This window comes from Prionailurus viverrinus, chromosome B4, assembly GCF_022837055.1.
Source record: "Prionailurus viverrinus isolate Anna chromosome B4, UM_Priviv_1.0, whole genome shotgun sequence".
Classification (NCBI taxonomy): Eukaryota; Metazoa; Chordata; class Mammalia; order Carnivora; family Felidae; genus Prionailurus; species Prionailurus viverrinus.
The window spans coordinates 28037677-28053119 of record NC_062567.1 but is presented as its reverse complement, the minus strand read 5'-3'; the positions used below and the strand labels follow the sequence as shown (position 1 = coordinate 28053119).

Genomic DNA, 15443 nt, shown 5'->3' with positions numbered 1-15443 from the left:
AGAGAGAGACTCCTAAGCAGGCTCCACGCTGAGTGCAGAGCCCCACGTGGGCTTGATCCCAAGACTCTTGGACCATGACCTAAGCTGAAATCAAGAGTCAGAGGCTCAACTGACTGAGCCACACAGACGCCCCATGTCCCTTTCTTATTTATAAACCCCTTTGCAAACAGTGTTACTATTTAATGTATGAGATGTTCCTGTGTACACATGTACATTCCCATATACTGTAAATTCGTATTTGAAATTAGATTTATATTAATAAAAGAAAGACCTATGCTACAAACCAAGCCATTAGTTGAAGTGCTTTTTTTCTCTTTTATATCAGTTTTCAACTACCCCTTTTTTTTTTAACTCTTCTCCTTTTTGATATGATTATCAGCATAAGCCAGATTCCTACTTTGTCTTCAGAAATAAATAACATATTTTATATATTTATGACTGCTTAGTTGAAGAACTATCTATAAAAGGTTTCTTTTTTGAAATATCTGCTGACCAAATCACTAAGATGAGTATTATTTGAGGGTAGGTAGTACATGTATGAGCACGTGTTCAGACAACATGGTCTTTTATAGAGAAAAGGAACAGAACAGGACAAAGAATTGATAGCAAGTCTAGGCTTCTGAGATACGTTGGATGCCAGAGAGGGTGTTTGTGTTTTCACAGAGCTGCCCAGCTCAGCGGCCATCTGTGAAAGTTTATGTGGACTGGTTTTCAATCATGTGTATGTTCCTCATGTTTGTTTTTGATCAGATATAGATTCCACATTCACCAATTGCTTGTCATCAGATTTCAGAATAGTATTTGATGAGAATGCCTTAAAGCTTTCAATTTAATAAGCTCAAAGTGTTATAGCAGTGTAAATTATCCTTTGTACTTTAAACCTTGTGAACATGGCCTTGTTTGTCTGTTTTTAAACTATGATGAATGTTTCCAATAAACCTGACTATGAAAGTAAAGAATAGTTGTTTATGGAGAGATTATTAAATAGATGATTGTGGATTACCATTCTTTAGTCTTAAGAGAAACCCATTCTAATGCCGATTTTTGGCCTCTATCATTTGAAGTATTCAGCACTCAGTCCTATACATTTATTGTTTGTTCAATAAGGATGAACTATGAAGTTGTTTATTTGTGTTTTGCCAAAAGAAAAATGGGTATTGAGGCCATTTTCAAAAGGGTTGTCTCTGGAAAGTTCTGATTAAAAGTAATTCCAATAAATTGATTGAAAATATTAATATTGGGCAAAAATCATGATTTGCAGGTGACCTTTTGGCCCTCGTTTTGAGGAAGCTCACATTTCATTGAGTACATATGTCTTTGTCACAAAAGAATGAAAACTCATTTTGTATATATTGACAAGTTAGAATTTTTTGTTATCAACAGGTTTGGCAAACATCGAAAAGATGACAAGATTGAGAAAACGGGTAAAATAAAAATACAGGACTCCCTTACATCAGAAGAGGAGAGGATACGAATGAAGCAGGAGCAGGAGAGGTAGACTTCAGTCATTTGATTAACCCTCGTCAGATAGAGCTTTTTTTCTTTTCCACTCTTTTTTCTTTTATCTAATATGAAGAATTTGTACTCCAATAGTTTTTAGTGTTTCTGTGGAATAAATACAATGTAAAGAAAGATTCAAAGAAAAAATCATGTGTTTATTTGAGGCATTAAAGTGAGTTTAAATGGTTTTAATTAAGATCTTTGCCTAGGAGATAGTTTAGATAAATTAAATAACATTAATAGCATAATAACATAATTAAATAAACATTAAGACTGAACTTATAATCACTTTTAAAATCACAAAGAAATATTTACAATTCTGTTTCATTCATTTATGAGTTTATAGTATTTTATAATAATTTTTAAGACTATTTCTCTGGGAATAAAACTTTGAATTTTGATATCTCATTTAAAATATTTTGATTTATAACAACAATTGAAGAGACTGTTGCTTTTGGGCTATGTTGTTTTTCTCTCAAATGAGACATTTGTTTCTTTCTTTCTATTTTCCTAGCATATTTTGTGAAATTTTCCACTTAAATTTGACTGTTATCTCTTGTTGAGACATTCCATAAGAACCCGAAAACCAGTAAAATGAATGAAAAGTTACCTTAACAGATATTGAAACCCATTTTGATAAGTGATTAGAATTTCTCTTGTTGTCATTCCCCGGGGATGAGAAAGCCACCTCACATTTTTGTCATTAGAGTTTGCAGACTCATAAGGAGCCCCCTCTGTATCATCACTTCACATTTTCAGGGTGCCGCAGCAAGAGATAATATGCCTGTTGTACTCTGAATAATCTGGGGTACGAGGCAGTTTTTGGTGCCTGGGTCAAGGCTGAAAGACTAAATATTGTCCATAACTAAGATTAGAGTCCAGCAACTTCAATTCCAGATTCTTGCTAACAGTTCTAGAGTCAGGGTACTTTCAATCTCACGCTTAATGAATGAAAGAACTAGAAAGAATAATCTATGATGGTTTTCTTTACAAGAGATTAATGTTTGGATATTTTTCCAGTCATCTTTCTCCTATATCTGAGGTTTGGGGCTAAGATAGTTACTCTGATTCTCTGCTTGTAGCTTTTCAGAACATTAAATATACAAGGGGGGAAAAGTATGGACTTTTAATTTATGATGCAAGTCTAGGTTCTTTCTTCTGGTACTTCTCCAGTTTTGTTTTAAACCCTTCCATTTTCTTAATTTCTAGGACTCTTTGATCCTTTTCAATTTTGGGATCCCCAAACTTATTAATAGGCTCACTGTTGTCAGGCCAAGGCACACAATATTCCTTAGTGTATATAATATGGTGCTCAATTGCTCAGTACTGTAAACTTCTATCCTAAAAGTCTTTCTTGTCCCTAAAGGAAGAGAGCGTATACCAACTAAATGTATGTACTCAGATTTATCCACAGGCAAATATGTGATTTGTGGGAGAACAATCTGAGCAATAGAAACATTATACCTCTCTTCTATTTTGATGCCAACTATAGGGGATAGCTTCATGTATCCTGTACCATTGTTCGTATTTGAAATATTCTTTTTTCCGGTTTAAGATGGTTACTGTGTTTCAATGCAGAATTCTATCACCATTATCCAAGATACTTGTTATTATGCATAGTCAAATTTTTACAGCCAAACAATGATTTTTACATAATGGTTTCACTTGTATTATTAATTTGCCTAAGGCACAGTTCACTTTCAGTTTTGCTTTTAATCTCCATCTCTGTACCTCTAATGATGCAATACTTCTGGGAACTAGGTTGGTCATAATGAATTTACAATGTGCAGGAGGCCTAGAATAAAAATCTTTTAGGGTCAAGGAACCAGTGAATGGTCCATTAAAAAAAATCAATTAGCTTCATAATTTAAGGAAACTATTATACTCTGACTTTGTATTTCAGGAACAGTTTTTATAAGTATGTTTTATTTAAACTCATGGATCTTGTAATAGAGCAAGTGAATGCATGAGACTTAGTGAATTACATAAGTGGGGCTCGTTTAGTGTTTGGTATTTGGATAAGGCAAACCTTTTGTATGTCCTTTCTGTTCTGACCAGTGGCACTGGCGGTGCTTTGTTGGAGAATGCAAATTGCAACTTCTTTGGGAAGAATTTGAGTGGAAGAATAGATAAAAACAAATAAACCGCTGCTTATATTCTCATCATAGCCTTTACTCATTGCGGATTAGTAGTGAAGCATCTCTTTTAACATTATTTACCACTGTAGCTATTTGAATTCCCAAAATTATTTTGGGTGATTTCATATGAAAATAGAAAACCAGGGGCGCCTCAGTTGGATAAGTATCTGACTTCTGCTCAGGTCATGATGTCACGGTTTGGGAGTTCAAGCCCCGCATCAGGCTCTGTGCTGACAGCTCAGAGCCTGGATCCTGTTTCAGATTCTGCGTCTCATTCTCTCTCTGCCCCTCCCCAACTTGTGCACTAGCTCACTCTCTCTCTCAAAAATAAATAAATGTAAAAAAAATTTTTTTTTTAAATAGAAAACCTGACATCCTTTAGTTATTAGTTATGACATGTCCCAATCCAAAAAATAGTTTTTTGGCCATACACATCCACAAAGCCTGCATATGACTCAAGATATAAATATGGAACAATTGAAAAGACAATGAATGTCATTTCAAATGTGTTCTCCTACCAGGTTAAGATCTATTTAGATAGTTAAAGTAAATTAGATTCTTCTGAGCATGGGTATGAGATTACATTTGATTTCATTTTTGCTAACTTCCTCCCCTTTCCTTTCTACCTGCTATCATCCTTGGGAGATGGAGTCTTGAATAAATGCTGTTCACATAGGAAGAGCCCAGCATAGATCTGTCCTCTGTCTCTACTAGCCCTGCCCTGCCAAGCAACCTGAGACTGCATGTGTAGGCTCTCTTCCTGAGAAGCAGGGAGTCTGGGGATAATGCCAAGGGTAAAATTAGCTGGTCCCATGATGTGCTATTTTGACTTCTGACTCCAAGCTCTAAACCTAGTTGCTTGCCTTTCAGAGATGCTGTTGGCCACATTTGGGCTAGCTGGGGAAATGAAGCAGAGTGATTGGTATTTGGAGCCGAGGTGTGAATTCAGTGCTTGCTGCCTCTTATTGGGTTGTCTCTCAGGTGTGCCTAGGGACAAAGCCCCCGTTGGCTCATTTCCACCACAGAAAGATTGGGCTTCAAACTCCTAATAGAATATATTTAATTAAATGATCTGTGTAACTTCAGGCTCACTTAGCTTCCATTATGGTGACCAAGTGTCCGAAGTAATGTTTGGCTTTCTATTGTATTTTTGCTCCAGTGGTACCTCCCCTTAGGCTTTAAAGGTTGATATTGAACAGTGTAGTGTGGGAGTTTCCCAAACAACGTTTAGCAGTAGAAAAAGGTTCCACAATGCAAATCTCTTTGAGAAACACTTGGTTAAGCCAATTGATGCATATTTCTTTACTCCATTATATCTCAAAACTCTAATTATGTTAATGTACCTTGTGAGTTACCAAGATATGAATAGAGATTCATCATTTCCTAACTCATTTATTCACAGAACATCCCCCTTCACTTTTTGTTTTCTGTGGAATACTAACATCTCAGAATTGAGTCACTTGGGAAATACTGGCAAAGACCATTGGCTCCTGGGTCAGCCATATCCAGCTCATTCATCTAACTGACTGTGGAACTCAAGGTTGATTGTTTCCCAGAATCATGAGCAAATGTAGAACCACCGTTGGTGATCTGTCTATATTTCATGGCTTCTGTTTTGTCTACTTACGCATCTTATTTCTGTTCTGTCTTTCATTTTCCATTGTTTTCTTCCCCTCATGTTTTTACCTGTTTAAAACATGTACCTTTTTAAGGTCTAAATCTAATGTATTCTAATTCTAAATCTATTCACAATTTGAAAGAAAAAACATAAATTTAAGCCCGGAAAATAAAAATTTATCTGTAATAACATCACTGTTAACATACTAGACTATGCCTTTCCAATTTATTTCCTATAAAATATGTATTTCCACACATGCATACTTTCAAAAAGCTAAATCTATTTTCATTTTGATTTATTTTGCATTTTTGTACATTCTTAGAAAACCATGTTAAATTTTTTTCTGGAACAAGGTCAAGTCTGTATGAACAGATGGATGGATGGGAAGGAAGGACAGAAAGAAGGAAAAAGGTCTGAAAGATGAAATCTCTGTACTATCTGGCCAGATTCCTCAACTCTGAAATATTTGCTTCATATGTTATTCATTCTATTATATGTATATGATGCTAACTGGCTTGCATTTTGTATTACTCAGCAAGGGATACCTGTTCTGATATTCTTATCTGTATCTATGTAGTAAGTTGTTCTTGGAAGTATTTTAAAGGGGACTGAATGATTCTAGTGGAGACATGAAAAAGTTAAGTGAATTTCTTATGAAATTCTCCCAGTATGTGAAGGATATTTATAAATCTGCTAAGGAAATGTATGGCTAGAAATGTTCCATTATTCAAAGAGATAATCCTTCTTAAAAGCTCGTGTTTCCAGTACTGGGGCCATTAAACTGTATGTGCTGCACGTGCTACACCCAGTTCTCGGTGCATCATTTTGCAACTTTGTGTGGCATTTCTGCATATGGTTCCCATTCACTGGCATTTCTTTTTTCGGTTTTACCAGTTGTTTCCAATATCTGCTTTGTGTAATTACTTGAAATTTTGATAGAAACTTTTTTTGTGGTGTTTCTTAGTTGGTAAGATCCTTTTCAAAAGATGCAGAAGTTAACATTTAAGCTAACATTTAAAAATATTATAATGTAGTAGTAAAGTGTGTTTAAAGTGCATGGATGAAAAGTTTGTGAAATTACAGGAGAAACAATCAATAAAGCAGTAATAGGTGTATTCCCTGTGTATCTGAAAGAGAAGAGAAATTTTTACTCATTTTGGCTTCAAACTTAGTATTCAGGCTCCCTGAATTCTGACCGTAGAACCCAGGTAACCTGGATAATCTTTGCATTTAGATCACATATTGTCATTCGAACAAAGCTTAACTTTTAAAAAGTAACCTCTTAGAAAATCTACATTTTTCTATTCTGTAGCAGAATTTTCCATATTTTCTCTGACCTCTTCAGTCCTTCAGAAAAATCACCTCTAATCACTGAAATTAGTTTCATCAGACATTTTTTAGAAAAATTTATTGTTGCAGGTGAACAAAAATTTTAAACAGTCTATTAACTATGTGGAAGTTCACTAGTTAGACCAATATTGAGCATGTGTATGTGTGTGTGTGTGCGTGCATGTGTGTGTTTGGAATGGATTTTGTTGAGAGAACATAACTGGAGTAGGAAAAGGCAGTTTTGTATTTGATGAGAACCGTCTTAGATGTATTTGGCATTGCAGCATCTGTTTGAGTTGGAAATAACTGTAGGTGCTTCGTTACTCATAAAGTCAGAACATAATGTGAGTGGATGAATATCTGTAAGACTGTGTGTGTTTTGGTTTGTGAAAAATTATTCTAGTGTTTCATTAGTCAGCATAAAGGAGAAGTTTTTGTCGTTTCACAATATGTTACACATACCATATGATGGTCTAAATTTTGTATTATGTTGTTCTTCCTTCTCTCAGGGATCCCTTACCTTTGTTAAGAGGGAGAAAAGATTGAAGTCTGTTAACATTACAAAATTGATATACGGCAATACAACCAATGCGAAAATAGCTAACTGCAGAGCTTTGGGAAGGTAATAGGTTGACAGGCTAGAGTTAATAATGAACACTCTCCAGAGATGGTAATTTGGAGTCTAGATCTAGTTCTTAAGAACTTAGGTATTTAGCAAAGTGGAGAAATTCTACACCCATATGTAGGCACAGGGGCTCATAGGAAGGAGGTGTTCTTCTAACTCCTTAGATTCTGTGGTTTTGTGTTAGTCATTTGTGGTATCTCTATGAATGCTTTTTTTTTTTATCTCTTTTTCAACTTTTAGCCATATGTATATACATATATATGTGTGTGTATGTATATATGTATATATTCAAATATGCACTTATATATTCAAATATGCACTTATATTCATATATACATATATATGTTTATTTTAGAGAGAAAGCATGAGCAGGGGAGAGGGGCAGAGGGGGAGAGAGAGAGAGAGAGAGAGAGAGAGAATCTAAAGCAGGCTCTGCTGTCAGCACAAAGCTGGATGTGGCGCTCAATCCCATGACTGTGAGCCAAAACCAAGAGTTGGATGCTCAGCCAACTGAGTCACCCAGGCGAACCACCATTTAATATTTTAAAACTGATACGTTTCACTTTTAGTATTAAGGGATGAAGTTTAACTTGTCCCCACCTATTGTACGATTCCACTGTGGATTTGTACAACTTGCCATTTTCCCTTGAACAGGAAATGTACCTTCAAAACAGTTGGTCCTAGTCATGAATTTTTTTTTCAGGACCCATTTAGAATATGGAAGTCTTTTCGTCTCAATTATCTTTTACCTCAATATTACCAAGAGATAAAATCCCACTTAAAATGATGACTGTTTTCAAAGTAAGAAATATAGTGGAATATTGTCCCTCTCTTCGGAGTTTGGCATTGATGCCAAATTGGAAGCTCCTGTATTGGGAGGAGCCAGTTGTGGGATTTATGTAGCAGGGTTGCCTGATGGATTGAGGAGTTGAGCCACAGTATTTCTGAAGTCTTCCATCTGATGAGGTGTTTTAAGGGGCAAATACAGCATTCATTCAGTTGACCACAAGCTACTATTAAACTGAACCATTCCTTCCAGTTATATTGTAGTTTAAATTTCATTCTGCCATGCATTTAGGTTTTATTTGATGAATGTCTGTAATACTGATTTTCAGAGAGAGGAAATACTGTGAGGAAAAGATCTTTGTTCCCAGAATGAGGCTTCTGGATGGCAGGCCAATAAGTTGGGGATAAAATGTTTCCCAAAAGAGTTGATTGCAAGGTTTTAAACATTGTTTTGAAGATACTTAACAACTATCTGATATGTAGCAATGCAACATTCATTTTAATGTTTTTTGGGAAACTAATATTAGTATATTTTATCTTCTGTAGACATTTACAGCATTTTTATTAACATTATTAAAGGTCAATTTCTATTTCTTGGAGTGTTCTAAAAAATGCACCATGGTTGTTCCATGTATCAAAGTTTTGTTACATTGGAGGTGACGTATTTAGGATTTAAGTAGACCACTGATTTCCATCCTGAGGAGTTGGTCACTCGGTAGTGATTCTCGTGCCTGTACCTTTTCTGTATATATGAAGGCCATACTTAATAGTCATAAAACAGTTATTTTCATCTTACTCTACTGCAATTAGTGCTAAAAGCCATTTATTGTAAAAGCAAAAAATCCTAATGAATAGAAATGTTACAAGAACAGAAGTCTTGTGTGTCTTCATCATGCATCATCCATTTTAATTAGAGAAAAAGGTGGTGAACACTGTGACAAGAGTCTAGAATTAAAATCATTAATTGATGTCAAGCTGAAGAGAGACTGTTAGCATGAATTTAGTGACAGCAGGAAAGAAATTAACCTTATTACTTTATTTAGTATATTACATTATTTTGTGTATTGTTTTCTACGCAGGTTCAAGGCAATTTCATTATCATAGTGGAAGATACTTTTCTTTTTTTTTTTTTTTTTACCAAAAGGGTGAGAATATTTATGTTCGAACATAACAGACTGATATGATAAATTCTTCACTTGTTAAAAGTCTTACAAAGTTTTAAAAGGTTTGTTTTTGTTTATATTTCAAGAGCAGGAAAATAGTGCACGATGATGTTGCCCATCAACATCAGTCACTACGGCTGTCTGCTCTCAGAATAGTTCTCTTGTATAACTATGAAGGACTATCTGAAACACTTACAGCAATAGACATTTATTTCTTTGGCTAAGTTTTGGGCTAATCAGTTACTTCTGTCATTGCTGAAGTTTGGCCCAAGATAAATAGGAGGGACAATGCTAAACAACAACCTGACTGTTCAGAAAAACGAATGGCTCTCACATCTTAGAGATAATTTGTGACCTGAGGGTCATGATAAAAGAATAGAAGAGGTGTCCTTTCATAGCACTGACCATCTGGAACTATTAAAGGCTGAACTGCAGTATAATCACTGTCTTTTTTTTTTTAAGTTTCCTTAAGAAACTATATTATTTTCATTAAGATGCCAAAGATATTTTCTCCCCTGATCCAAATATTTCTTTTCTAATATAAATCTGTCCAGAAACAATGAAAATATATCATATGTAAATATAACATGGTTGCGTTCCAAAGTCCCATTTCTCACTTTACAATAAACAAGACCTTCAAGTATAAGAGTATATAATAAAGAAAATCATTTGTTAATTTGACTGTGAATTTAACTTTGTTAAATTGACTGTGAATTGTCACTACAATTCACAAACCATAGTGTGTTCCTGGTTTTAAAAATCTACTTTTCAGTGCCATTTGCACAGCAGCAGGCTTCATTAGCAATGATTCCTAGAATGAACTTGAAAATGCACGTTAGTCCAAGCTGGTAACCAGATTCTTTAGCCTGCTGCGGCACTAGCCCCACTTCCTGAGCCACAGGTATGCTGCAGTTTCATTCTGAGGTTTCTGTCACAAGTGTGAGCCGCCAGGGAAGAAAGGAGGGATGCAAACAGCTTTTGTGGCTTGGGGATAAATTCATTGGTGACGACAAGATAAACAATAAAAATATTAAGTTCATATGTTATTGGAGCTTAGACAAAAATTAATGCCTTTAGACGGTGCTATAGACGTGACCGTGTTTATTGGATTCAATGATTAGTGGCAACTAGTAATAATGTACAAATTTGGGTAAAAGAAAGCAAATGGGACTGGGCTTTATGAATAGTACCGCATGCTACTGTTGAGCACTTCTTCTGAGCAATTGACTTGATAGAAATTGAGTCCCAAAATGAAGATTAGTTTCTGTGTAATTTGGAACAAAAGAGCATTCAATTCCAGGGCCCATCAATAATATATTGAAACAATTGTGCAAGAAGTTTGGGGAGATTATTTAGGTTTTGTGCTTCCCGTGAGAAGAGAATGTTCACATTCTCTTTTTCTGGTGGCTTCTTCTCTTAACAGGGCTGCATTTTCTAACATAAGTAAGCTGGATTTTCTTCACTTTCGGTGGACTGAAGTTCAGCTACCATAGGGTCCACTCATTTATAAACCAATCCATTACTGTCTTTGATTTTAGGGGGTTCTCCTAAAATTTGGGGAGTTTGGCTTTATATCTATGGTAGCCCTACAAATTTCTACAGGTTCCCAAACTTCAAGACTTATGTGAATGCCCAGTCACCCTGGATATTATCTGTAGTTAGGTGATTGTCTGATGGTATCACATATAGTAGTAAAGTGGATTGTCAGATAAGTGACCATAAATGAGCTTCAAATAATATCCCATTGAGTTGAAGAAAGAAGTAATTTCTCTCTTCTGTAGTTTTTCCTGCCTGAATACAGAGTCAAAAAGACAGTATGATGCAAAGAATAAAATTATCTCTGAACTTATATGAACTTTTCATCATGAATATCTAATATTTAGTAGTAATCAGCCTTTATAATAACATCCTTGACTGTTATAATCACTCCTAAATGAATAAGTAGACTAGACTATAATAAGAATTCTAGTATAAATTTAGCTAAATTTGACATTAGAATTTGACTTACTATTTCTCTTATGGGTATTATGTCTGTGGGACTTTTATTTATTAGAATCTAGGACCCTTCCTGATTAAAAAAAATTTAACTTTTCAGTAGTCTCTTATAAATTAAGTTATTGGTTTTCACCTCATGAAATAAGGTCCTTCTAGGGAGGTTTTGGGAAAATGTGAAGCGGTTTTGCTTGCCTCCATGTCTGAGGACACTGCTTGATGACATGCATAAGCAGTTGTGCAAGAAGTTGTGCACAATAACAAATTATCCTTTCTCAAATATCACTGGACCCCTGTTGAGGAGCACTAAGCTAGGTGAATTTAAGTACTTCCATTTCATAGCCGGGAAATAAAAGAAATTAGAAAAAAAATGACCTAGCAGTTCCAAAATTCAGATAAATAAGACTGGCATAATGGTGATAGCCTTGACGTAAGAAGAAAACAAGGGAGAAAAATGCAAATTTTGCTTGCAATGCTGTGTGACAACTTTCTGGGTTTTTAAAAACTTTTTATTTTGGATTAATTTTTGATTGACAGGAAGTTGCAAAGACGGTACAAAGAAGTCTTGTGTAGCCTTTATCCAGTTTCCCTAAACTGTTACATCATACATGCCTATAGTACAATATCTAAACCAGGAAACTGGCATTGGTGCCATGTGTATACATAGTTCTGTGTCATGTAATCACATGTGTGGTTCATGTAACCACCAATGCAATTAAGAAACAATTATTCCATTGCAAAGATCTTCCTCGTACTAATATTTTATGGTCACACCCACCCCCCTGCTCTCACCGTTGCTAAACCCCACCGTGATCACCATCACCCCATTGTGTTCTGTTCACCATGTCTATAATTTTGTCATTTTGAGAATGCTATATAAATGAATTCTTATAACATGTGACCTTTGAGATTGACTTTTTTTGCCCACATAGTTTAATAATGCCCCTGAGGTTGATTCCAGTTGCTGTGTATATTAATAGTCTGTTCATTTATATTGCTGTGTGGTACTCTTTGATAAGGATATACTTTGGTTCGCTTGACCATTCACTTATTGTTGCATATTTTGGTTATTTCCTGTTTTCGAATATAAGAAACAAAGTGTCTATGAACAATTGTGTACAGGTCTTTGCATGGACTTAAGTTTCTATTTCTTTGGGATAAATGCCCAGAAGTGCAATTGCTGAATGGAATGGTAAGTGTATGTCTAGTTGTGTGAGAAACTGCGAGACTGTTTTCCAGCTGATGGTACCATTTTACATTTCCACCAGTAATGTATGTTAGATGCAGTTTCCTTGCATCCTTGCTAGCATTTGATATTCTCACTTTTTTAGCTGATCTGATAGGTGTGTAGTGGTAGCTCATTTTGGTCTTAATTTGCATTTCCCTAATGGCTGCTGTTGTTGAACATTTTTATCTGCTTATTTGTTATCAGCATATACTTTTCAGAGAAATAAATTGCTTCTTGTCTTTTGCTCTTCTAATTGGCTTGTTGTTCTCATTGTTGAGTGTTAGGTATTCCCTATATATTCTGGACATGACTTCTTTGTCAAATATGTGGTTTACAAATATTTTCCCTTGGTCTGTACTTGTCTTTTCATTGTCCTATTAGAGCCTTTCAGAGAGGAAATGCTTTTAGTTTTGGTGACGTTGAATTTATTTGTCTTTTCTTTTATGGATGATGCTTTTGGTATTTCTAAGAATTATCTGCAAGTGTTAGGTCCTAACGATTTTCTTCTAAAGTATTACAGTATTACATTTTTACATTTAAATTTGTAATCCATTTTGGGTTATTTTGTATAACATACGATGTTTAAATTCAGGGTGCTTTGTTTTTTGTTTTGTTTTGTTTTTGTTTTTGCATAGGAATATTTAATTATTCCAGCACTATTTATTGAAAAGAATGCTTTATTCTATTGAATTGACTTTGCACAATTAAAAGAAATCAGTTGGCCATACTTGGCTATTTCTGGATTCTTTATTCTGTTCCTCTGATCTGTGTATCTGTCCCTCCACAGATACCACACAGTCTTGATTACCATGGCTATATTCCATCTCAAAATCAGGAAGTGTGATTTTTCCCAGTTTATTATTCTTTTTTTTTTTTTTTACAATTGTTTAGCTACTCTATCCTTTTTCTTTCTATATAAATTTGAAAATAATCTTGTCTATATCTGCAAGAATCTTCCTGGGTTTTTTATAGGAATTATATTAAGCCTGGATTTCAACTTGGAGAGAATTGACTTCTTTACTATGTTGAGTCTTTGATTCATGATCACAGTAAATCTCTCCATGTTTTAGATTTTCTTTGATTTTTTTTCATCAACATTGTATAGTTTTTAGCATACAAGTTGTATGCATGTTTTGTTAGATTTATCTATATATGTTTATACATATCTATAAACCAACCTTTAGTTTATCTGTGTATCTGTATATTTATGTATATATTCCATTTTTTAGTGCTTGTAAATGACATCATATTCTTAATTTCAGCATCCATGTTCATTGACAGCATATAGAAATACAATGGATTTTTGTGTATTAATGATGTATCTTGTTACTTTGCTGAACTCGATCTTTAGTTCTAGGAAACTTTGAGATTTCTTGGGGTTTTCTGTGTATGTAGACCTGCAAATATATCATTACGTCATCCACAAATAAGAATCGTTTTATTTCTTTTTTCCCAATCTGTGTACCACCCATTTCTTTTTCTAGGCTGATTGCACTGTCTAGAATTTCCAGCACTATGGGGGAGCAGACATCCCTACCCTTTTCCTCATCTTAAGATTCAGTTTTCGGGGCTCCGGGGTGAGGCTCAGTTGGTTAAGAATCTGATTTGGGCTCAGGTCATGGTCTCATGGTTTATGGGTTCTAGTCCTGCGTTGGGCTCTGTGCTGACAGCTCAGAGCCTGGAGCCTGCTTCGGATTCTGGGTCTCCCTCTATCTCTCTACCCCTCCCCCACTCATGTTCTGTCTCTCTCTCTCAAAAAAAGAAACATTATAAAATATTTAAAATAAAAAAAAGATTCAGTTTTTCTCCATGATGTATAATGTATGATGTTACTAATAGGTTTTTTGTAGATGCTCTTTATCAAGTTTAGGAAGTTAGTTATGCTCTATTACTAGTTTTTTTAGAGCTTGTGTCATGTTGGGTATTGAATTTTTTCAGATGCTTTTTCTGCATCAATTCATATGATCATGTGATTTTCTTCTTTAGCCTGTTAATAGGTTGGATTACACTGATTGGTTTTTGAGTGTTGGACCAGCCTTGAATTGCTACAATAAACATCACTTGGTCATGTTATATAATCTTTTTTACATAGTGCTAAATTCTACTTGGTAATATTTTGCAAAGGATTTTTAATTCTATATTCATGAAGGATATTGGTCCATTGTTTGTTTTTTTAATTTTTTATGCTTTCTGTGGCTTTTGTATCTTTTCTGTATTATTTTGTATATATATTTATGTCATTTATGCTAGCAGTGGTCTACATCAGATATGATAAAAACAAATAATTTTGTCATGAAATGTTAAGCACAGTCTAAAATATTACTTTATATAAATAAAACTTCACTTTTAAGTATACATTTAAATTTGTAAATATTTAATAGAAATGCTTTTCCCAACAAAAATCATTAAAATTCTATTGAAAATAGTTTAATTATTTTTAGATAGCTGAAAACAACCTAGGATATAAATTATATCAGTATATTATAGATTGAAAAGGCCTTTCTACCAAGTAGCTCAATAAAATATTAGGAAATATTTAAACAATCTTCAGTAAAAGTGGTTATTTATGATCTGTTTCTTAGTTATAACACACTCAAGATTTATTTTAGAATTTGATTGGATGCATGCCTTCTTGTCCTTAATCTCAGGATTTGCCAATTCTGTATATACATCACATAAAATCAAAGCTGGTGTTATTAAACAGATCTTCTTTTGCCATTAATAGAGAAATTATGGGTGTGGATTATGTTTAGGCTTTGTAATATGTTGAATGTGTATGGTATATTTATAATGAGTAAGATGTATACATTATGCACTCACACATAAATATATAAATATACAGCATGTGTGTGAGTGTGTAACTTTAAGAAAAATCACTTCTTGCCTTAAAAAAATTCATGAGTAAGACCCAAATGGGTGCCTAAAAACTATCTGTTACTGGCGAATTTCTTAAACTAATTAATAAGTGACAATTTAAATGAAGTTGTAAACCATGACTATGCCTTACTGACGTGAACAAAAGCTATCTGAAGTGATTATTTCAGAGCATGCATGACGTTACCTT

At 34.4% G+C, this 15443-nt stretch overlaps 1 protein-coding gene across 12 annotated transcripts in view; it reads left to right on the top strand.

The window, feature by feature from the left end:
• PARD3 (par-3 family cell polarity regulator) overlaps positions 1 to 15443 on the top strand; it is a 676275-nt gene that overhangs the window by 503378 nt on the left and 157454 nt on the right. For 9 of the 12 annotated variants that reach the window (XM_047865959.1, XM_047865956.1, XM_047865953.1 and 6 more), the window contains one exon: positions 1384 to 1494. The exons of the other annotated variants lie outside the window; for them this stretch is intronic. In XM_047865959.1, coding sequence (XP_047721915.1) covers positions 1384 to 1494 — 111 coding nt within the window. The remainder of the gene's footprint in view (positions 1 to 1383; positions 1495 to 15443) is intronic. 12 annotated transcript variants of the gene reach the window in all.